The sequence below is a fragment of the Falco naumanni genome, chromosome 1 (genome assembly GCF_017639655.2).
Source record: "Falco naumanni isolate bFalNau1 chromosome 1, bFalNau1.pat, whole genome shotgun sequence".
Lineage (NCBI taxonomy): Eukaryota > Metazoa > Chordata > Aves > Falconiformes > Falconidae > Falco > Falco naumanni.
Genome location: NC_054054.1, coordinates 23,997,234 through 24,019,181, shown reverse-complemented (window position 1 = coordinate 24,019,181; position 21,948 = coordinate 23,997,234). Strand labels below are relative to the sequence as shown.

The 21,948-nt window shown below is 47.1% G+C and overlaps 1 protein-coding gene across 3 annotated transcripts in view; it reads left to right on the top strand.

The window, feature by feature from the left end:
* Window positions 1-4,221: 4,221 nt before the first annotated feature.
* Window positions 4,222-21,948, top strand: part of SEPTIN11 (septin 11) — a 61,232-nt gene continuing 43,505 nt past the window's right edge. For all 3 annotated transcript variants that reach the window (XM_040585902.1, XM_040585894.1, XM_040585889.1), the window contains exon 1: window positions 4,222-4,319. In XM_040585902.1, the coding sequence (XP_040441836.1) occupies window positions 4,293-4,319 (27 nt within the window). In that variant the 5' untranslated portion in view covers window positions 4,222-4,292. The remainder of the gene's footprint in view (window positions 4,320-21,948) is intronic.

Genomic DNA, 21,948 nt, shown 5'->3' with positions numbered 1-21,948 from the left:
AAGTGTATGCAACCTTCACAAACTCTGGGCAGAGATTGCAATAGATGGTGTGTACAGGCTTGCGATTTCTGTTTCAGTAACACAAACCCTTAGGATAACTTGTCAGGTTCAGACCCTGCAAACACATGCGGTGGAGTTGCTGTCAAGTAAGCAAGCTGCCAGGGTCTGTACTTGTAGATGGCTGACCAGTGGGTTTCTGCTGTAGGACGCTATCAGGCTGGTTTACAGGGTAAATTGCCCTGTGGAGCTGCAGGACTGCTGAACTGTAACCTCCGGAGTGGTGGGAGCAGCCCTAAAAGGAACTTTGAAGATTCTAAGTTAGAGGTTACAGTTTAGGCAATGTATCTAAAAAGTCTTCCCGTGTGCCAAGATTTGCGTTGCTTGGGTGGCACAGCAAGAGGAACTGCACTTACGTGCTCTGCCGCATCTTGCTTTTGCTTTTCCCCATGGCATATATTGTAGGAGAATGTGGCCACATCCCATCAGTGGTGTTCATCTGAGTAGGGTGCAGGTGCTGGGAAGAGGGTAAGGAGCATGTTAATATTTTATAATTTTGCACATGCCTTTGGTACAGTTCTTCAAGGCACAATAAATACCTTTCGCCGCCTTCTGATGAGACCTCAATTGCAGTCACAGCTGTGATAGCAGCATGCTCTCAGCAGAAGTGGTTGAAGTGAAATTAATGGAGCATAATGACATAATTGTGATCACAAATAAGAGAGAAGGGTAGATTGTGAAGAAAAAACCCCAAGTAAATAACAGTGGCAAATGACAACACTACTATGAAACTGTTGTTTTGGCTTAATGGATTAAGACATAAGCAAGAGGCTTTCCATGATACCACAATTTCATTTCAACACCCATTTTAATTAAAAAAATGAATTTAAATTATTCATTTAAATTAATTTTTTAAAAATAATTTTAAATATTTTTTAAAAATAAAAAATATTTATTATTATAATAAAAATATTATTATAATAAATAAACAAAACACCATTTAAACGTGGAGGTATTGTCTTGCTTACTATAAGCTTAGCTTTGACTGAAAAGATAGAGGTTTTTCTAGTGAGAAATATCAGCACTCATTTTGTAAACTTTTTTCTTGAAGTTAGTAATACACAGTCAGGTGGCATTAAGTGACTGCTGAAGTACCTGCAGGACTGAGACCAACACTTAATGCTGATGCTTTTGCATTACTGGGGTTAGAAAAGCTTTACCAAGCTTGTCCAAGTGAAATGGGTTAAACTAACACGTCTCACTTGACAGTCACTACTGGCTGGGAGCCTGTTGCTTACCTGACAGCTCAGATGATGGAGAATAATATGGCAGTTGGTTGTAACCCCTTTGGTTACAACTGTCTGTGGGATACCCTTTGTAGGCACATACACAAGTCTGCTGAAAGAGCAGCTCATGTTGATTCAGAGGCAGACCAAAGGCTGGCACACATCACCCCCCTTACAGCCTGAGCTGCAAATCACATTTTGGGATTAAGGGGGTATAATGCTGCATGAAGGCAGTGAGAAATGCAGCCCTGCTACCCGGAGTTCCTTCATTGCCTGCTTCGCACTAAGAGGTTTAAAGAGACCCTTGTTTCCCCTTATGTTCTAATGATTTACCCTGTCTGCAAATTGGTCACTTACGGTTGAGGGTAGGAGTTTTCGGAATGGCTGAATTTACCCCAGCCTCGCTCTCTTTGGGAGTTTTGGACTTAGCAAGTCTCTTGATTATTTGAGTGAAAGTGGAGTAAGTTGTGAGTAGTGCTAACCACAAAATGGAGGCAGGATCAAGCATTACTTCAACATTAAAAAACAAACAAGCCCACCGCTTAGTCCTGTAGGTTCCTATCGTTGTGCAAGAAGATGTTGCCTTTAGGGAGCTATATACCTGCATTTGTTTTTAAACAGGAGGTAAATTAACCAGAGTTCTGTGTCTACTTGTGTATTTTCTCATCCCATGTAAACTGACAAATTGCCCCACAGCTGACGCAAAAAGTTGTTAAAGCATTGATGTGCCATATCTGCAAAATGATGCAAAACAGCTTTGGAAAAATGGAAACAGTTGCCACAGGGTCCCTAGAATGAGGGACTGGCAATTCCCTCCTCACGGGTACTGATTTGTTAGCAGCAGTTATGAAACTTTCAGGAGCGAGGGGTCTGCTTCTTCCCACTGAACACTAGGAATGCAAGGAACTATGCTAGCTGAGATCTGGAAAGATTGCAGAACATTTTTTTGCCTTGATGTGTTGTTTTTCCCTCTACTCTTTCAGCATGAACAGCCATATCCAGGAAGGTCTGTATGCATGAGTATCAAGGAGAAAACTCAGCCACAGCTCTCCCAGCTTTGGGCCAAGGAACGACACGGTGAGTCACATTAGGGATTTGCAAACGCCAAAGATCTTTTCATCCCAGCCGAAACCAGGACAGTTAGTTAAGTTACGCTGATGCAGGAGAATCGTGCATGCCTCTAATTCAGACAAGGGGAAGCTGTGTCGGCCTCACCCTCAGGTGCAACGAGGGAACTCTTTAGATATGATCATCAGGTTTCTTTCCACTAGAGGCTGCACTGGTTTGAGCACATTTCCCAGTACAGGCATGCTCAGCACCTCTGCACCAGGAGCCGTGCATGCAGGAGGAATTTGCTACAAGAGCAATAACATGAGTCTAACATAGCAGCCTCCCTAGGATATTAGCAGTAACGCCTAACAAGTTAGTATAATAAATGCACAGCAACAACTACGCTTGCAAAAATTTACTGGTAGAAACCCCATTAGCAGCTTTGCTAATGATGGCTGGAGCTGTACCCAGTTAAGGGCTGCTGCCCCAGGTGAGGAGCAGTGCCAGGTAGTGCTCGTGCACTTCCTTGGGTTCCTGTTCTGTCTGGCAGCTGTGGGAGCAGGAATGGGTGACAGCTTTCAAGTACCAGCTCCTGTGTCCTTCAAAACACGATAAAAAGAACAGCAGGAATAAAGTGCCTGGATTTTGTAGCCCTCTACAACCAGCTGCGTATTTCTGCATGGTGGTACAAAAATGGCTTCTGGAGTGAAATGTAAACGCTTTAGGTTGAAGGGTGTACAAACAGCAAGTGTACTGCTAAGGTCTATTTACTTACTACCCCGGGTCATTTATTTGTAGGAGCTGCTCTTAGCTTTTTTTGCTTTTTTGTTTTGATTTTGTGGATGCTCACCTAAGGGAGTAGCTCTGATCTGTCTGTAACTCGATGTGTTCTTCATGTGTGTGGTGAACTGGGTCTTTGTCTTTTGTAACTTTTTGGGGTTTTATGCCATGCAAGACACTGTGGGACCTGACCCAGCAGGGCCCTTCCTTCGTTGCTGCCTCAGTTGAAGACTTGCGAGCAAACATGTTGAATTTAGCTGTAAAACTCCTACCTTTGCAGGTAAAGGAGTGTCATGCTTCACATCAGGGTGTTAAGCATTTTGCCAGTTGGAGCAGCAGGAGCCAGCTGTGCATCACTTCATTCCTGGAAATCATTTACCAGAGTGGGAGAGTAACTGGCCACCACGGCTGACGTACCCGGTTTCTTTAAAAGCAAAGTATGGGTGTGTTTGGCAGGAGGGGAGAGCTCAGAGAAAGAAGAGGAACGAGCTGCCCGGTTTTGCCCTCTGTGTCATTACACGAGGGCATCGCGCGCTCCTGTCGGCACGCAGCCCAGCCGCGGGAGCTCCTGCCTGACTCCCCATCACAAATGCCTCTTCATGGCATCCCTGTTCCTTCTTAACCAAACCGCTGGTGGGAGGACCTCGCCATTCGCTTGCTCAGCCGTCTCTTTTTTGCGCGGACCCGTGGAGCAGAGGGTCTCTCAGCTTTCAGCTATCCCCCATCCCCGCCATCGCTGTGGGGCTGCCGGAGCCGGGGAGAAGGGACCCTTTCAGGTGAAGGGGTCGGGTACCAGCGGGCAGGGCGCAGGCCGAGCCCCCCCCTCCCCGGGCCAGTCGGACTGTGGTGCAGAGCAGCGCGGCCCCTGCCCGGAGGGCTCGCCGAGAGAGGGGCTAATTGCCATTACGGCTGGGGTACGACGGCGGTCCTGCTACAGCCCACCGAGCCTCCAGCCCTCTTTCGGGGTCCCCCGGGCGGTCGCGATGCCGCAGCCGCCCGGGGCGGTGCCGCCCGCCCGCCCGCGCTCCGCGGCGGCCCCGGGGGAGGGCCGGGGGGGTCCCGCCTCGCCGCCCGGCCCCTTTGCATTGCGCATGGGCCCTCCCCGCCGGGTGGCCATGTTGCAGTCCTAGCAGGCGGCGCGGAGGCGGCGGGTCGGGGAGCGCAGCGCACTGCACCGCGATGGCCGTGGCCGTGGGGAGACCGGCGGTGGGTGCGGCGGCGGGGCGGGGGGCGCGGTGCCGGGGGTGAACTGCCCGAGTGCAGCGGCGTGTGGGGCCGGCGGGTGCGGGGATGCGGCGCTGGGGGTCGTAGGGGTGCAGCGCCCAGCGTGTAGCGCGGAGGGCTGCGGGGGTGCCATGCCGGAGAGGACGGCGGGCGTGCCGGGGCGCCGCCGGCCGTGCCCGGGATCGGGGGTGGGGTGGGTGTCGGGGTCCGCGCAAAACTTTTTCGCCCCGGTTTGGGGCCGCGACTCTTTGTTGCAGCGGGCCGGGCCGGGCGGCAGCTCCGCCGGGAGCCCTTCGCTCTGCGCCGCGCCGGGCAGGGGGAGCAGCGCGGTGGCCGCGCGTGTTTCTGCCCCGCCGGTTCCCACGGGTGGAAGCGCCTGGGAGTGGGGAGGGCTGGGGGCTTTGGGCGCTCGGCTGCGGCGGGCAGGAGTGGTGGGAACCCCGGCGTGGAAGTCTCCAGAGGGGCACGCGTGTTTTGCATCTTCCAGTGTGAGCGTTATGCTGGGGATGTGGGGGCCGGGAGTTCTTTACATCCATGTGGAGAAAGACAAAAGATTTCCCCTTTCTTTCTGTAAAAGGAGGAAGAAACCCAAACAACCCAACCCAGCCCCACAAAAACTAACAGATGCTCTTTCCCGGGAAGGGGGAGGGGGGAAAAAGGTCTCTCTTGCATCCAGCTTGCAGAAACGTGAATGAAACTCCACCGTGACCGGACTGAATGCACTTTTGTGCATCGTCGGCCGAGGGAGGGAGGGAGCTTGCCTGACTTCCCCGTAACTTTGCCAGTGCTTGCGAGTAAAACAGATGTTGCTCATGAGCGGAGGACTTGAATGTGGCTCCATCTCGTAATAAGAAAATGGTCTGTGTTCAAGATGTGACCAGGATGAGAAGGTTTCTGTTAGCATTAATCCACGCTTATGGGTCTGTGGGGCTGTACAGTTCCTCTGATGTGGCAAAGCAAATGTATGAAGATGGGGTTAATGGTGTTACTGGAGGTGGGGAAGTTATGCTACTGAGCAAAATAAAAGCTGACGTTTGTTAACAGAATACCTGTAAATTATACAAGCTGTTTGTAAAGCTTCTTCCGAAATGATTCCTTGATCTTAAAATCTCAAGCATGCTTGGAAATTGAAGTTTGTCTTTCATTGTAAGACAACACATTGAAATCACTACTTCAGCTCGTTTTTAGGGCAGGCTGAAGGGTATTGCTAAGCAGAGCCGTTTTGCTTTGGGGAGGGTACAGCCTCGCAATGTGAGTAGGCTCGGGAATGTGGTTTATTGTGAGACAAGATTGCTGTTTGTTCTTGCATATGTGTTTTGCTATATTTCTCTGTCATTATATTAAACTGATGCGACCACTCAGCTTCTCACATTTTTGGTAACCGAAGTCCATGAGCAATCCCAAAACAGCATGCATGGGGGTTTTTGCACCAGTTCAACTCAGTTCCTATCTGTGTGCTGCTGAGTCCAGTCCAGTGGGACTGACTGCAGAATAAAGCATCCTGCAGCTCAAGAAGCATGTGCTTGTGAGAGAGGGAAGGATGAGGGCACTCGGCTTCCTCGTAAGTGGTTGGTGGGCTGACCCTTCATCCCCCAGAATTAGTCCTTTTTGGAGAAGAGAGTTTTATCTTGGGGTGATAAGAGAAGAAAGGACAGTGGGCTGGTATTCAGTAGATGTCAGGGGTGTTTCTGTTTTGTCTTGTATTCCACCTTATCTAATCCTCTCTGCTACTGCTTTGCATGCTGCTGTTGTGTTGCTGGCAGGGTGGTAGGGAGTTTGAAGAAATGGTTAATTATACGTTAGTGCAAGGCGAGACTGATGAACGTTTGCCTCTCAAGCTTTCAATGTAATAACCGTGTTTTATAAGGACCCCAATGGTATACGTCTTGTTGGAGGGAGCACGGGGGTAGAATTAAGGAAGGGGGAAAGAAAAGGAATGAAATGAAAAGCGAGTCAGTTTGACTTAAAACTATGATAACGTTCCTGAGTCACAACCTTTTACGTCCTGGCAGGATATGACACCATGTTAATTGTAAAAGCATGCATAAAATATAACTTCAGTGAACTGCTCTGAAGTGTCTGTGTTTAATTGTAGCAGAGCAGGGCGTGTTTTCTAGGATGGGCGGCTTTCATTTTAAGGTCCTGATCCGCAGATGTGAAGGCACATGTGTAATGCACTGCCAGTAATTTCATTTGACTTAATAGACTGATCTCAATATGTAAATGTAAAAGCATGCATAAGTAAAATTTTGGCAGGATTGGTGCTGGGAGCTGCCACGGGACCTCTCAGCTGATGAAAGCCATGCGTTTCCTTAAACATACATCAGGGTGGAAGGATGCATATGGTCATCTGGGCTCAGTGTGAGATAAGCCACTTGTAGTCTGGAAACTGTTGAGATGTGCTAGACAGGGGACCCCGTTCCTCTTCCTGGGTTAATTCACAGTATCTTGACCACTGCTGGATGGTTTCTCAGTAGTTCAGAGCATGGAAGAGGGTTCTGGCCTCCCTACCCTGCGTTTTATTTGTTTATACAGTTACACGTTTACAGAGTTATAGTGGTCTAGTTAAAGGTGCAAAACTAAGGTTTACTTATATGCATACACTAATGTAGACTCCTTTCCAAGTCAAACAAAACCTGATGGAAAATATGAATTTTACATGGTTCCCATGTAAAACGTTATCTGAGAGATTAAAGCAGTGCAGTGTATTCTTCCATCTGTTTTAAAAATATTTGGTGATGAGAGACTGCCAGTTTCCATGGAGGGGGAGCTAATAAAAGAGAGAAACAAGAAGGTAGAGCAGGGTTAACAGAGCTGAAAACTCTTTGTGCTTTGTCTTTCTCTGAGCAGCAGGTCTACCAAAAACCCGCTGGGGTCTGCGAGAGCTGTGGGGCAGTGCCTTTGGAAAGCCCCATCCATTATGTTGGTAGGTGGAGCAGGGCCACCGTGACCACTGATTTTAGGCAATGAGATAAGCACTGAGAAGGAGGATAGACACTTGTTTCTTGTGCTTTTGCTAGCTGAGTGTTTGGTCCTTTTCATTGACAAAGGTACGACTAGGTGAGAGAAGAGCTATTGCAGGTAGAGAGCTGAGACTGAGAGAGGTCGGGGGATGAGGTGGGTTGGGGCTGGACCCCAGGGCAGGGAGTGGGCTGTCATGCTCCAGGCACAGGTCAGCAGTGTTCCAGCTAGTTGGAAGCTTGGCGCTTTCCAACTTAATGGCAAGGCTGAACTGTCCTTGTGGTCAAGTATCCTCCACAGAGCATCACAGGGCTGTGGACTCTCCTCGCATTGAACGTGGCAGTGTTGTGGGCTTGGGTGGTGCTGCTGGGATGGCTAGGGGCATGAGTTTTGGTTTCTGTGCCTGCTTTTGGCTGTGAAGTGTGGCTTTTGGGCACCTGGCCTGGCTCAGCTGCCTGCACTGGGAAAGCAGACCTGGGCGGTGTGCATAGGACTGTATTTTAGTTTGTGAACTCTTCATTTCCTTTATTCACCTCAGCGCCTTGTTTGCAGTAGGAAATTCTTTCAGACAATTCTTGTTGCTCCTGTTGATGTTAACAATGGTGGGAACCTGCCTCCTTCTTGCCTTGTTTTCGGCACAGCCTCAGTTGTGGAGCAGGTTATGTGTCCAGCCCGCCCCAAACTCAGCCTCTAGGTTTTCCAGCATGAAGTGAGCTGACCTGGAGTCAGGATCTGATGGAGATACTTGGAAAATTCCTTATTTTGTGTAAATGAGATCATGAGGAATCAATTTTTGTGTCTGAGTAGGGCCTCTGAAAAAATGATGGGGATTGATTAAGTAAGCAGCATGAATCTGAGAAGTAAAATATTTACTCAGAGCTGAGGCATGTTTTATATGTCCCCTTCCCACCCCTGCAGCCCCCAAGAGAGATGGCTTTACTGGCTGGCTGCCCACTCTGGAGCAATGTGAAGTTTGTCGCTTCTTTTTTTTGCCTTTGGTATGCCTCTTCCTCTCAAGGTAATGCCAAGAGTGCGGGCATGAGACAAGCCACAAGCTACTGTGTGGCTTTACAGGAGAAATGCCAAAGGGACAGGGTCTTCTACTGGCTTGGCAAATGCTTCTGCCTTCTCCAATCTCTTTGTTGGCTTGGTTTGTTGGCTATAGGTTCCAGTCCTGTAAGCTATAGTGACTATTGCAGGAAAAGATAGCAAAGCTGCTTCAGCTTAGAACAGTTGGGTGCAACCAGGTGATATAAAAAGAAAGCAAAAAAAAGCCCCACAGTAGTACTGTAAGCTTTTTTTTTTTAGGTACGTTGTCTAGCTGCCTTCACTTCTAGCTCTGTGAACAGCTCTTCAGCCTACTGTAATAAGTGATGCGTATTAATGGTTCAGACAAACACCACGGTGCTGCTAGCATTCAGCGTTAATGCTGGTGGAGAATGCTCCAGATCAGACTGAAAACCACATTCAGGGTCTTGCTGTCTTAGCTAAGAGCGGCAGTAACAGAAATTCACCCCAAATGCTCTTCTTTCTCCCTATAAGTGCTAGTTTGCATACTGCTACATGATGCCTTTGGTGAGATGAGAATGAGAGATGCTTTTTCTTGGCTGCTTCGTTACCTCCGGATGCTTTTCCCCCTTCTCTACGCCATGGTGCCTGGTTTAGACTTACGTAGGCCAGGACTTGCAGGAGTCACCAGAGCTGTTTTCATCCACGGCTCAGGCAGGTGTGCTTAATGTGCATAGGCAAGGCCCGCTTGGCCTGGCATGAGGCAGTGGAGGAAGAGCCACGAGAAGGAGGAAAAGCTCTCTGTGGTTTTCCATTAGCAATACCCAGCCCTTCTGCAAGCTTTCTCCTGTGGCTGTGTTCTCTGCTCATCCAGTATAAGCGATACCTGCTGTTGGCATGAAATGTGGTCCGAAGGCTATTACTGCCTTTTCATTAGTAGTACAATTATTTTTCCGAGCTCTGCAATTTGTAAGTCTTGAGCTAGCTTTGGGACTCCTTACTTAAAAATACAGGCTGCGCCTGTGTTCGGGAAGATGGCTGAGTAGTCTTAGGATCTGAATTTGCAATTAGAGCTTTTAAAGTTGCTGAAAATATGGAGGAGCTGAATATTTTTCTTGCAGGCTTGGGCTTTTTGTTTTCTTCGGTAGCATCTCTCATAAGGTGATGGCAAAGAGCAGACTACTACTGGTTTTGGGGTTTTTTTTTCTTCCATCTCAGCTTATAGCTTTTTTAGATCTTCTATTATCGAATTGGATTTTCTGTTAACATTTCTGCATCCCAGATTTATTTTCAGATGGGATCTAGCTGCTGGCAATATGTTATTGAAGTACTGTAATTGCAGGTTATTTCTTTACCAGATCTGGTCACGAATATTTGGTGCAAGCTAATGGAAAAAGCCTTGTTTTAGAAACATTTTGGTTTTGCCACAGATGTTGCCTGCTTTGCCAGCAGCTCCTGGGAACTGATCGCAGTGCACAGCAGTAGTTCGAATATGAATTGCTTCTGGAAATCTGCATGCATCTCATGTATTTAATTCAGAAATTATATTAAACTCTCTCACATGATGGGAACGGAAGGGGAAAAATAGTGTTTTGAATCCTGAGGGGGATCTTTGTAAATGATTTGCAGGACTGTTTGGGGCTGTCTGTGGATCTGAAAGTGTTCTGCAGAGTCTGGGTGTTTTGTGGTGGGTTAACTGGGTGTAAAGTGAAGTACAACGTCCTGTGTAAGCAAGAGACTCAACAGAATCTATTTGCCAGATGTGTTGAATGCACCAAGTGTGCAAAATGCTTTGCTTAAGCACATTAACGTGGCTTGAATTAAGTTTCTGACAGTCTGGTAGTGGCTGCCTCTGTTTTTGTCTGTAAAGAAAATTAAGGTGGCAGAGGAGTGAGCTGGGTAGATGGCTTGCTTGGTGACAGTGCGAGCTTGTATTGCCCTCTTCCGCAGGGTAGCACAGTGACTGATTTGCAGTGAAGTACGAGAGCTCAAACTGCAGCAGATTGAATTGCAAGTCTGCTTTTATTCTTTCACATAGAGGTTCCCACTTGTAGCCACAGCCAGATCTTTGCGTTTTGAAGCACAGAAATCATCTCCTTTCAGCCCCTGTGAAAACCCATCTCCTCCAATCTGAGTCAGCCTAGGAACTTTTGGCAGCTTTCAGATGAATGAAGAATAGCAGGGTGATGGTCCTGGTTTAATTTTTCTGGGATAAAATTTGGCAGGCAGTAGCCTAGCTTGGAAATGAGAAATTTGCAACCTGGAAAGGTGAAGGTATCTGGTTATCATTGACACTCGTTCTTGGCATCTCTGCAGTAACATGGATTACCCCACATCCTCCAGATGTGTATAGGAAATGTACAGAGTTGCCAATAAAGAGGATGTGCATAAATGTAGTTGGATTTTCCTTTTCTTCTTCATATGATTAAAGATTTTTCTTTTCTCTGTTGCCTTTTTTAATTTTTTTTCCTTTTGTTTTAATTGGTAGAATTAAATTTTTTGGATATCAGCAGAATGAACTTGGAAACAGCATGGCTGATGATATCTCAGTAGTCATTGGTTTTGTTTTGTTCCTAGTTTGAGATGTCAAGACTGATATTTTCAGAAATTGCTGAATTAAATAGCTGGAAACAGTTCTCACTTATTCTCCGCTCTTACAGCTAAAAGATTAGGTCGTCATACTGTGAGCAGGTATATTGCTAGCTGTAAATGCTAACAGTGATTATAAGGCTTAACACAGCCATCTGGGACTGAACATATGCACAGTCCTCAAATCTTCATGTCAAGACCTCAAGAGGAGCAGGGATTTTGCTAGGTCGTCTGGTGACTTGCTGTAGTGGTAAATCATACCACTTAACCACCACATCACTTGGCTGCTGCTTTTTCCTCCCCAAAACATGTTTTGTGTCCGGATTGAGCTATGGCAGGTCTCATTGTGCCTTTTTTTCTTCTTGGTCGGTCAGTTCTACACTGAAATATTTTGCCCGTGTGTAAGCGCAAGGGTGTAGACACTGGGGTGGGGGTGGGGGAAGTGTAATTTTTCAAATTCTGTGTCAGGAATTTTATCTGTAAAGCTTTCCCTAGTTGTGGACAGGTAACTCAACTTGCTGCTGTTGTTGTTTTTAACAGAAGAAACAATGAATCAATGATTATGCCTTCGCTAGCTTATAGAATTAGAAGATTAAGTTTTTTTAATTACATTTGAAAATGGTTTCATTCATTTCCTGTATAGTATGTGTAATTTTCAAGCCAAGAAACATCCTTAATGCTTATAAATGAATGCTTTTCTGCCCCAAAGTATCTTTTATCACAGAAAATGCCAACCTAACCTCATTCTTTTTCATCTGTCTCATTAATATTGAATACATGGCACTTTAATATGGCAGCCGAAGCAAAGCAGAGAATTGGAGCTAATATCTGACAATGGCAAGCTGAGATTAAATGACATCCTAGTGCAATCTGCTATATATAAAGTAATTGGTATTTTCCAGGAGCATTTGACCCAATTTATGTGATTTTTATGGTGGTTTTTTTTATCCCCCTGCCCCCTCAAATCTGTCTTCAGAGGTTGGTTAGTCATCAGGATTTCTGAGCCTTCAGCCTGCTTTTGAGAAGATGCTGGGTGCCAGTCAGTTCTCTGAACGTCCTGGGGAGGTGAGAGATGCTAAGCATCTTTGGGGAGCGGGTTGTCAGGGGCCTGAGGGTGCTCCCCTGGTCACTGTCAAGGCTGATGGGTGAGGGGTCCCCACAGGGATGTGCCATGAGAAGGGTCGGAGGATGCTGCCTCTGCACCTGGAAGATCTGTTTCCACTGTGCCAGACCGATTTTGGAAGTCATGAAACGAGTCCCTGGCCAGAGTCAGGAGGCAGCCCTCCTTCCTGGCTTTGAGTGAGCTCTTGCAGAGTGCTCCTGTCTTTCTCACAGGCTTGGCTCAGCTGTGCGGGGAAGGAAGGGAGGGTTTGATGATTGCAGCGCAGGTCCAAGTCCCTGGTGTCTGGTGGAAGTAGTGGAGGTGGACAGTGGCACCAGATACTAGGAGCTGCTTTGTGCTGAGGAGAACCTGCGTGGAAATCTGTGCTTTGGCCCTGGGTCAGCTCTTCATCGAGGCAGTGGTAAACCCTTCCTGATGCTCTTGAGTTGTAAAGAAAGAACTTCTCAAAGAAGCCCCTTCTGGGATGCGCAGTTGATGGTCACTGAACATTTAGAACAATTTAGTTTGGCTTCTGATATATAATTGCCAAAAAGCAGTAGTGTCAGGGGACCTTCGGGTTTGTGTTTCCAGGTAGCTGAATATTCATCCTGCTGGAAATTGCCTTTGCTGTTTAGCATTTGGAGTTATGCAATTATTAATTATTAGAGCATTAATTACAAGACCCACTTGGGATTAAGGCTTGAATGGCTGGCACGCTGCAAGTGTTTCAGCTCCTGATTTGCTGGGTGGTCTTGGGCAGATACCTTCATTTTGGTATGTCTTTGTTTTCTCCATGTGTAAAGCAGATGAGAATTCCCTTCTTTGTTTTGTAAGGGGCAAAGCTGTGAACAATGAGTTAGTAGCATGGGCATAGTTACCTTTACAAACCTAGCCCTATTGCGCAAATCTAGTGAGATGTTGTGGCACAGAAGTGTTAGCAGACCAATGCTTTTAATTAAAAACACTTTAAAGAAAATAACTATTCAAATACAATAATGCGCAAGTTATGTTTTCAAGGAGATTTAACAAGTAATTTCAGTAAGTAGGCCTTAAAAGTGAGCAGCATGAGCAACTCCACTGACCTTGTTTCTCTGGGTTTACGTAAATGCAATTGAGGGCAATTTTCACATAGAGCATTCCTAAGAGATGGCGAGTTTCTCTGTGGTAGGCCAGAACCACTTAAACATCAAAGCCAGAGGTGGTTTGGTTTTGTTGTTTAAACAAAAGCATTATTTGAAATTGTAGTCTGATGTGTGACTACAGTCTGTTCCTGAACACAGCTACATTTCCCCCAGGTTTGGCCTCACCGGGAGTGGAGCTCAGAGAAGCATTTTTTCCATGGCATGTGTGCTACTTGGTTTTGATATAACCTAAGGAAAGCAGTATTTTTTTATAGCCTAACCAAACAACCTGATGATTTCTTCAAGTAGGATGAGCCAGAAAGCTAGAAGTATAAATCCAGGCAGGCTAGCTGTGATACGGTTTACATGCAATGAAGGGAAGTATAAAGTTCACACAGGCTAAAAAATGGTCGATGTTTCTGGTGTGAAGGAGGTGGTTGGTCCGCATGTAAAACACTCATGGAGACTAAGGAGTCCCAAGAGAAGAGTGTGCACGTGCTGTCCCCATCCACACTAACTGTGGTAAACAGGTCTTTTTCTGGACTGTGTGCCCTGAAATACCTTGGCAATTGAAAGCTGTTCAGGGCAGGGGACTTGGTGTGTCGGGTTGGATGCAGTGCCTTGCAGAGGAGGGTCGTGGCCCAGCATCTCTGGTTTGGTGTTGCTGAACGCTAGGAAGGAGGGTGGAGATGGCTGGATGGGTGCTGTCCTCCTGGCTTCTATGCAAGTAGGAGAGCTGTACAGGTCTGCTCTTGAGGTTTATGCTCCAGCTGGCACCTTTGGGAGCTCCTGAGTGTCCCAAGGAGATGTGAGTAAAAACGTCATGCACCCAAGGGTGGGCTGCTCTCCTGGGGTCAGCATGTGTTGGCCTGCCGCAGGACCAGGCGCTTGGTGCTGTGTTGGTACTGTGGCATGCAGAGTGGGAGCTTAACACTGCATGTACAAATGCAGCTCTTTCTCCTGGATGGTTGTGGGAGGAAGAGCTGGGTGTTAGCCTTTGTCCTTGAAGGCTTAAACCAAGTTCCTGAACTGGTTATTTACCTGTCGGACCCCAGCTGCTCTGGGCTATAAGCAGCCCATGCAGTGCTGCTTGTGGCTTCATGCATTACCTACTTCTCTGAGCGATGTGGAGGTGGAGACTGCTGCATCTCCAGCCTTTGCAGTGTTAATAAGGAATATGCAGCGATCACTTGCTTTGGTATCTCATTAAATAACTCAAGCCAAGGGCAAAAACGTGCACCACGCATGGGAATTGTGCCCCACTTTTAGGAGAGGGAGGTCTGCAGCACTTGGAGTTGCAGAGCATGTCAGAGCTCCTTCATGTGAACTAATCTTGCCTAGTCCTCTGCAGGAAACACTCGCTCGGAGCAGCTGAATTTGCCTTTGGGTATGTTTGTCTTCCCCAATCCTTTGGTTTGGCTGTGTACATTTGTGACAGGATTTACCTGCTCTGTCAGGTCTTTAAAGCCTTGCTGCTGTGGAGAGATGAAGCACAGTGCAGCGGAGCCTGCTCTCTCAGCAGCACCCCTGCTCATCTGTCACAGTCGTTCTTGCTCTGTGGTCAACTTGTGCTCAGCTGTTACGTGGTATGTGCTGGCATAGTTAGTCGGCCAAGCTAAACAGTTCAGTTCTTTGCTTACAGATGGATACCTGATGTGCCCTGCTGCCTATCCTGGTGCTTCCAGGAAAAAAAAAGGAATTGAGGTCGAGCCTAGAAAAATGGGGTCTAGTATGGGCAGCCTGTAACCTGTGTGGGACCCTAGCCAGCGGGGCTGTGTGCTGGCCCGGCAGCCTGCCTTTGCAAATGTTGCTGCAGGAGAGCAGCCTGTCGTGAGCTGCCTCTGTGCTCTCCTGCCAAGGCAGCAGGACGGGAGGTGGCTGGCACACCTTGGCACCAGATCACACTTCTTTGGAGCGACACCTCTTAGGGGGAAAAGAGGATGAGAAAGCAGAGTATAGCGTGGCTATACAAAGCTACAGCATAAAAGTAACTGCAGGAGATGCAAGCTAATGGCAAGTCCTCCTGCTTATTATTGTCATTTGGAGAAACAGCCTTACAAAATCTTCCATTCTTCCCTTCCAAAAATTGTCCTTGAGCTATGTATTTCAACAAAGCGGAGTGCAATATGTATTGTCTGTACTCATAAGATTGCAAGACTTTGAATTCTACCAGGTATATGTTTAGTTTAACTGGGAAAAGTCTGAGCAGCTGGACTGTTCAGGTGAGTAGTATGTTAGCTAATTTGTTCTGTTCACTTTTGGGGTGTATCAAGGAATAAATTTGAAAGCGTGGGTTTAATTTTTTGCTGGTCTGTTACAAGCAGTGGCATGGATTGCTCCAGCACAAGTCTTGACAGGAGGTCAGAAATTAAAAGTAAGTCGGGATCAGGCTGCTTTTGCTTTCCTTTAAAGCACAAACATGACTGGAGTAGACAACCAAAGCAGAATGTGGTGGCCAACATTAATTCATCTGTGGGGGTGGATACTTGCTCCAGTTTAACCTTGTAGCTGGGGTCCGTTGACAGCTAATGGATGTTGCAGCAGCCTGTGTATGGAATAATTTATGAATTTGGAAGAACGTGATTCCAGCAAGCACATGGGTGAATGCCAGTGGTTCACAAACCTCTGCCTATGGTCTTGTGAGCAGCAGCCTGCTGCAGGAAAAATAACATTGGATTAGCTCAGGACAATGTTGGGAAGTGTCATGCTTAGTTCCTTAAGACTGGCCCTTCTGCAGAGCGGCACTGGACTCTAGGCAGGATATTCTGAAGTAAGCAGAAGTATATCAGATATGAGTATTCTTCATGCATCAAACAAGAAGTGGGAAGCAACAGGGAGTTGTTCTTAGCTACCGGCTTTTCCCAGGCAGCCTTTGCAGTATCTCTGTCATTTGGGAAGACAATTCCCTTGTTTCAAGTACTTGAGCTGTCTGAGCAAATGCCAGGTTGCTTGATCTCACAGCTCTGAGGCAGCTTGGTGCCATGACAGGCCTGTTATCTGGCTCGGCAGTTTGGTGTTGGGTGCCTTTTCTGCAGCTGAAGAAATGGAAGTCTTACCTTGGCACCAAACTCAAGAGCCAGATGTGAACCCATCAGCGCTCCCTTGCCTGTTTCCAGCTATTCAGCCTCCTGCTTTTAATTAAACTGTCGCGCCACTGCAGGCAAAGCAAGACCAAGGTATCAGAAGCCAAAGGTCCAGCTCACAAAGGCATTTGGGAGCCTTGGTATGTGAATGGGAACCCTTTGACAGCATGTAGGGCAGGGTCAGTGACTGCCTCCCACTGACTGTGGTTTGTTTGCTCTCTGCTCATCTGGCTGCTCTGTGGCGGGGCTGAAAGCACTGTTGGAGGCTGGCGTTTTCCCTTCATGTTGGTTTTAACAACAAAGTGTATCCTCACACCTGAGGAACACTTTCAATAATGGTTAACCCATTGCAATTGCCCTCAGAGCATCTCACTGTCTTTCTTTGCAGAAGTTCATGTGCACTGTTTGGTTGTGAGAATCTCTGCTTTGAGAATAATTTCAGAAGGCTACAAGGAGACTTGCTGCAGTTAATTTGTGTTGCCTGGTGTATCTTTGCACCTTACACTTTCAGATGCGGTCACACGATAGAGCAGTGCTTGCACCTGAGCAGCTGGAGTGGTTGCTTTCTGCAGGGGTATTGGCAGTGGGGTTACAGCCCAGAAACATTTTGTGTTTCATCACCTGAGCTACTGGATGGAGAAGGCATGGCCTTTAGACAGGAGGGTGGAACTCCTGTGTCAGGTTTGTTTGTGGAGGTTGGGCGGTTGGGTCAGATAGGGAAACAAGCCAAGCAGAAACTCCTCAAAGACCCACAGGGGCTGGCAGGTTGTTAATCCCTGAGAGGGGGCAATTTTGTAGCCCAGCCTGTAGTTGTCACCTGTAGGGAAGTGGCGAGGGCAGAGCGCTGCCCGCCTTACCCTGGGGCTGCTGGAGCTCTGCGGAGGCTGTGCCGGTGGTGTGAGCTTGCTGCTGAAGCAGTGGGAACCTCTGCATTGCCCGTATGGGAGGTCAGTGACCAGCTCAAATACAAGTTCACTGTTCTCTCGTTAAAGACCCCATGTTCCCATAAAGCATGTAATCCTTGAAATAAATGTTGGCCGTAACGTACAGGATCTTCTCTTTCTTTTGAAAGAGACTGATAACCAAACCACGTTTTTACTGCAGGCCTTTTCCTGGCAGAGCCATGGTGCTGGGAAGCACGATGAAGTGTTTATGGCTAGCAGAGCACTGCCAGTAAATGTCACATTTCATAGGAAGAAAAATGATGTTTGCAGCTACCCCCATAGTTTTGGCTAAGTAAGCTGGCTCCACGGTCGGTGTGCTCAGCGAGGAGCACTGCTTCTCCCAGCTGTGGGTACCGGGGGCTGTACGGACCTGGCTGTGCTGGCAGCTGCTGCTTTCAGAAGCCTTGGGTAACTTGTTTGCTTATCCCTTTGCCTGCCCTGACAGCATCTCCCCTGTCATTTCCAGGCCAAGTCTTGCTCCTACTATGTGCGTCAATGACTGCCTCTCTTGTTACAGATGTCGAGCTTTCTAGTGGACAGGTTGAAATGTAATTCTCAAATGTTCTGTAGCTTTGACATATACCATAAGATCACTGAACGCACAGCTCTGCCAAGGACCATGGTGGGACAGAGAGCTTTTTTAAAAATAGCTGTAGGAAGGCTGTTAGTGGAACCCTTGTGGGGGGACGGGGACACATGACAGTGGAGAACAATGACAACATGTACAGGATGGTGGGATCAAACACAAAATGCCCTTACTGATAATAGATGTGGGGAAAAAAAATCCAATGACTAGAAAGTAAGTTTCCTTTGCTCTAGAGATGCAACTCTTCATACTTGATCAGGTCAAAAGGCATAAAGCTGTATGTTGTTAATATTGTAACAGATTCTAAGGGGACTTATGTCTGATGTCCAGAGCTCAGAGAGGTACAAAATGAGAACTGTGTCTGCTAATTTACGTTGCTGCTGAGTGCTGGCCAGAGGCCGTCAGACCCCCTTCCTCTTAAGCACCTGGAAAATGACAAATGACCAGTATAGCTGATAGGATTACAGGCCTTGATGATGGACCTGCTGCCAAGTTATGGATGTGCATTGCTTTATCAGAGGGATCTTATAATAGTCATGGGAAACCATGCAGAGCATAGCTGTATCTATTAGACAGTTATTCATAATTAAGTGAATTAATTTGATTAAGTGTATATGATGGTGTTAATGCATGACTGCTTCGTGCCCTGAGTTTATAAATCAGTTTGCTCTTCTATGCTGTTAAATATGTGACTGCAGTGTCTTTGATCAGCTTACTGCACAGGTGATACTGGGCACGTTCTTGGAGTGCACAGCAGGGGCTGGTTCTCCTTGCTGACATGAGAGGAAATTCGAGAATTAAGCCCACAAAAGACAGAACTGTTTCCTTTCCTGCCAGCGTGCCCTGGGACCGCTTTCTGAGAGCAGGCTTGCTGACCATGGCACTCTTAGTACTGGAAAACCTTTGCGTGTGTTGTCAGGTTAGTGTGCAATACGCTTCCTGAGGTTTTAGGGGATTTTGTTTGTTTGTTTTTGTTTTCCTGGTGCAGTAAACTTTGCATGGCTGGAGCTTTGGGGCCTCCAAAGTTGACTATCAAGGTTTTGGATCAAGGTCTCTGAATTACTTCTAAGAAAGAATAGGATTTTACTGTTACCAGATGTGTTTAATTAGTGTCTAGAATTTAGCCACTAATGTAAGTTTGTTTATAGACATACTGTTAGTATTTTCATTTAGAAAATTGTTGTCTACATGCAGTTGTTCAAAACAGTACTTAATGTTAATAAATCTAGCAACAGATTTAAAAAAATATTTTTCTCTTATTTCCTTATCCTGTGCGTTTATATGCTGTTTCTGTTGGGCTTTTTAGTTTGTGGGTATGTATGTCGCTTTTTCTAGAGCAAAAATTGAAGTTGTTCACCAAGAAGAGCTAAGCTTACAAAAACATACCAGTTGGCTGACAGTTCAGGGGCTGGTAGCATCTGAACCTACTTGCATGACGGGAAGTGTGGGACCTTGAGTATTTATTTGTTTTTCATTTTGTGTTGGACAGTCTTGAAGAAATTTCCCCCTTCCCAGCCCCAGGACTTTAATGTGGTGATTTTTCTTTTTGTGACTGCTGATGCATAACTGGCGTTTGTGGGAAGTTGAACGTGGAATTAGTCTCATCTCTTAAAGAATGAGCTTCCTCCCCTAGGAAGGGGGACTTCTAGTCCTACCTAGGACATCTAGATACATGCTTCTTAGAAACTTGCTGAGGGTATTCACTAGCACTACTGAGCCTGAGATGTGCAGGCTGTAAAATACGAACCTGCCCGGAGCAAGCGCAGCCTCTGATGGTAGCTGGTGTCTATCAGGCCTGTAGCAATGCTGTGGTGCTGCACTTCACACCTGGAGCACCTGAGCCTCCTGGGTATTCAGCTGTGGCAAGGAGTGATATTTGGCCTTGAGCAAGCAGCTGCTTGGGCTGTGAGAGGCTTTTCTCCCTCCTTGCGTATGCCAGCCCCCCTCTAAATCCTTTAGCTGACAGTAATCAGCATCCCTGCTTTTGACTTTGTGAGCAGGATCCTAAACAGTGGTAGTCTGACCTCAGAGAGTGGGGTGAGAAAAAGAGAAATGGAGTGTGACTTGGGTGTATCACTTGAGCCTCCATAGCCCTTGCTCTTCACAGGAGGACTTGCAGCCTCTCTGTTGGGAGTTGAATTTGAGGAGGGAAGAAGCTCTAACACCTGAAGGTATATCCCTGCATGCAAATGTTGAGTTTGGTCTCCAGTGTTAGGGCATCCAACTAGATACAAGTGCAGAAGCACTGTTACTGGGAGAGAAACTGATTACTGAAATGGCCCCTGTGCCAGCCGTGTCCCCCCTCGCACACCCAGCCTGGTAGCACCAAGCTGACTCAGTTGCTGGAGGATGGGAAAGGAGGAAAAAGGTAACTGTACAGGCTTGTCCTTTATTATGAGAGATTCATGAAGGGGGGGATCACGGGCAAGTTTTTCCACATGTAGTGACCTAGGCCAGTTTTGCATCTGGCTTTATTTGCATTATTAGGATTAAACTAATCTGCTTGAAATCCTTGATGATGGGAAATTGCTGTTTGCCAGTGCTGTATTGCTGAGGAAAGTCTTTCTCCAAGCTGCGTGTCTGGTTTGGACGCCAGGTTGTTAAGCTTGTACCGTACTGTACTCATGCCCAGTCGTTCTTTTCCTAGTGGGTTATCACTGGTGACTTAGCCTTTTTTTATTAAGCCTGACATTAGCCTTTATTACAGGCTTTAAAGATTTCTGTAGTACAGTGCTTGGTATAAAATGGGTGGTTGTTGGGGAGGTTGCATAGGTTTCAGTAAGAAGTTGCTCTGTTGGCTCGCATTTGTGTATGCACAATTGTATTTATGGTGTTGAGCTTAACCTCACGGGGAAGGCAGATTCTTGTTCTCTTGGTTTCAGGGGCACTGGGGAAGTGCTGATCTCAAAGCTGCCCTTGAACCATGCGTGACTACGTGATTGCTTGGCTCTTGCCCGTGCTTGGGAACCTGGCCAAGTGAACACTCCTCCACACGCACCCTCTTGAGTTGTCTTCCCCACAGACCGAGGCAGTGTGCAGGAGAGAGCAGTGGGTTTCTGGTTAAAGTACCATCACTGAAGAGCACTGCTCATCTGTCCGTCTTTCAGACACGTGCTGTTACATGGGTTTTTTCTTTTAAGTGACAGCTGACAGGCACTTCTCGGATGTCCGAAACTGTGCATGTGTTCGCTTGGAGACCACTGAAGTGGAGGACATGCAGTAGGTTCTGTTCTGAGCCTGGCAGCTTAGAAATCGTTGGTGTCTTGGTGGAAAACCTGGTAGCGAGTACGAGCCCTGGCAAAGGAGGAGAGAAGACAGAGGCAGTGAGAAGGATAAAGGTCATCTCTGAGCTTTAGCTGAGGCCACAGTAGTATTAGTTCATGATACCAGACCTCTTAGTCATGGCCAGGCCTGCTTATAGCACTCAAGTCAGTTGGGTGTGTAGCCACTGCAGTTTTAATATGACAGATTCGTCTGTGCTCATGCATTTTGCTGAGGAGTTACGGCCTGGATTTCCCCCACCTCAGGCAGACTTTATTTCAGTTGCCTCAGTAGCTGTTCTGCCTGACTACAGGTAAAGGTGCAAGAAAATAAAGGCAAACTGTGTGGCTGTTTCTTATTCTGAATGCCATGGATTTATCTGCTTTTCCAGGTCCTTTCTCCTTTGCAGCATTTTTCTTCTAGACATCTCTCACACAGGCAATGTTGCAGCTTTTACTCAAGGTGATAAAACTGTAGCCTTCAGAAATCACAGTCTGTGGCTAGGCTAAAACATGTCCTTTCCTGCTAAGGAGCACCTCACTGTGAAGTAAGCTGCATTAAGGAAATCATCGCAACTTGTATAAAAAGAGTAAGGAAGGCTGGGGTGACTGCTGGAATTGAAGTTCCTGGTGTGATCTGGTGGGAAAACTTGCCCAGCCTTTTGGAGGCTGAGAGCTGCAAGCTAAAATACAGCTAGGAGCTGTGCAAGTGCTGCGTGAGTTGGGGAAGGGGGCACCTGGTGGAGCTCAGAGGCTCTGCCAGGAAGACGCCGTGTGCCGGGGCTGGGCGCAGGGCAGGAATTGGGGGTCTGGTGCTGACCCTCCCTTCTGTTATGTTTCTTGGCAAGCTGGGGGTTGCACGTAAGCCCTCTACCCTCAGTGCTGGCACAGACCTGCTGCCTCTTGCCAGGATCCAGCCCTGGGGTGGAAGCTGGGTTCAAACAGCTCAGGAGCCTG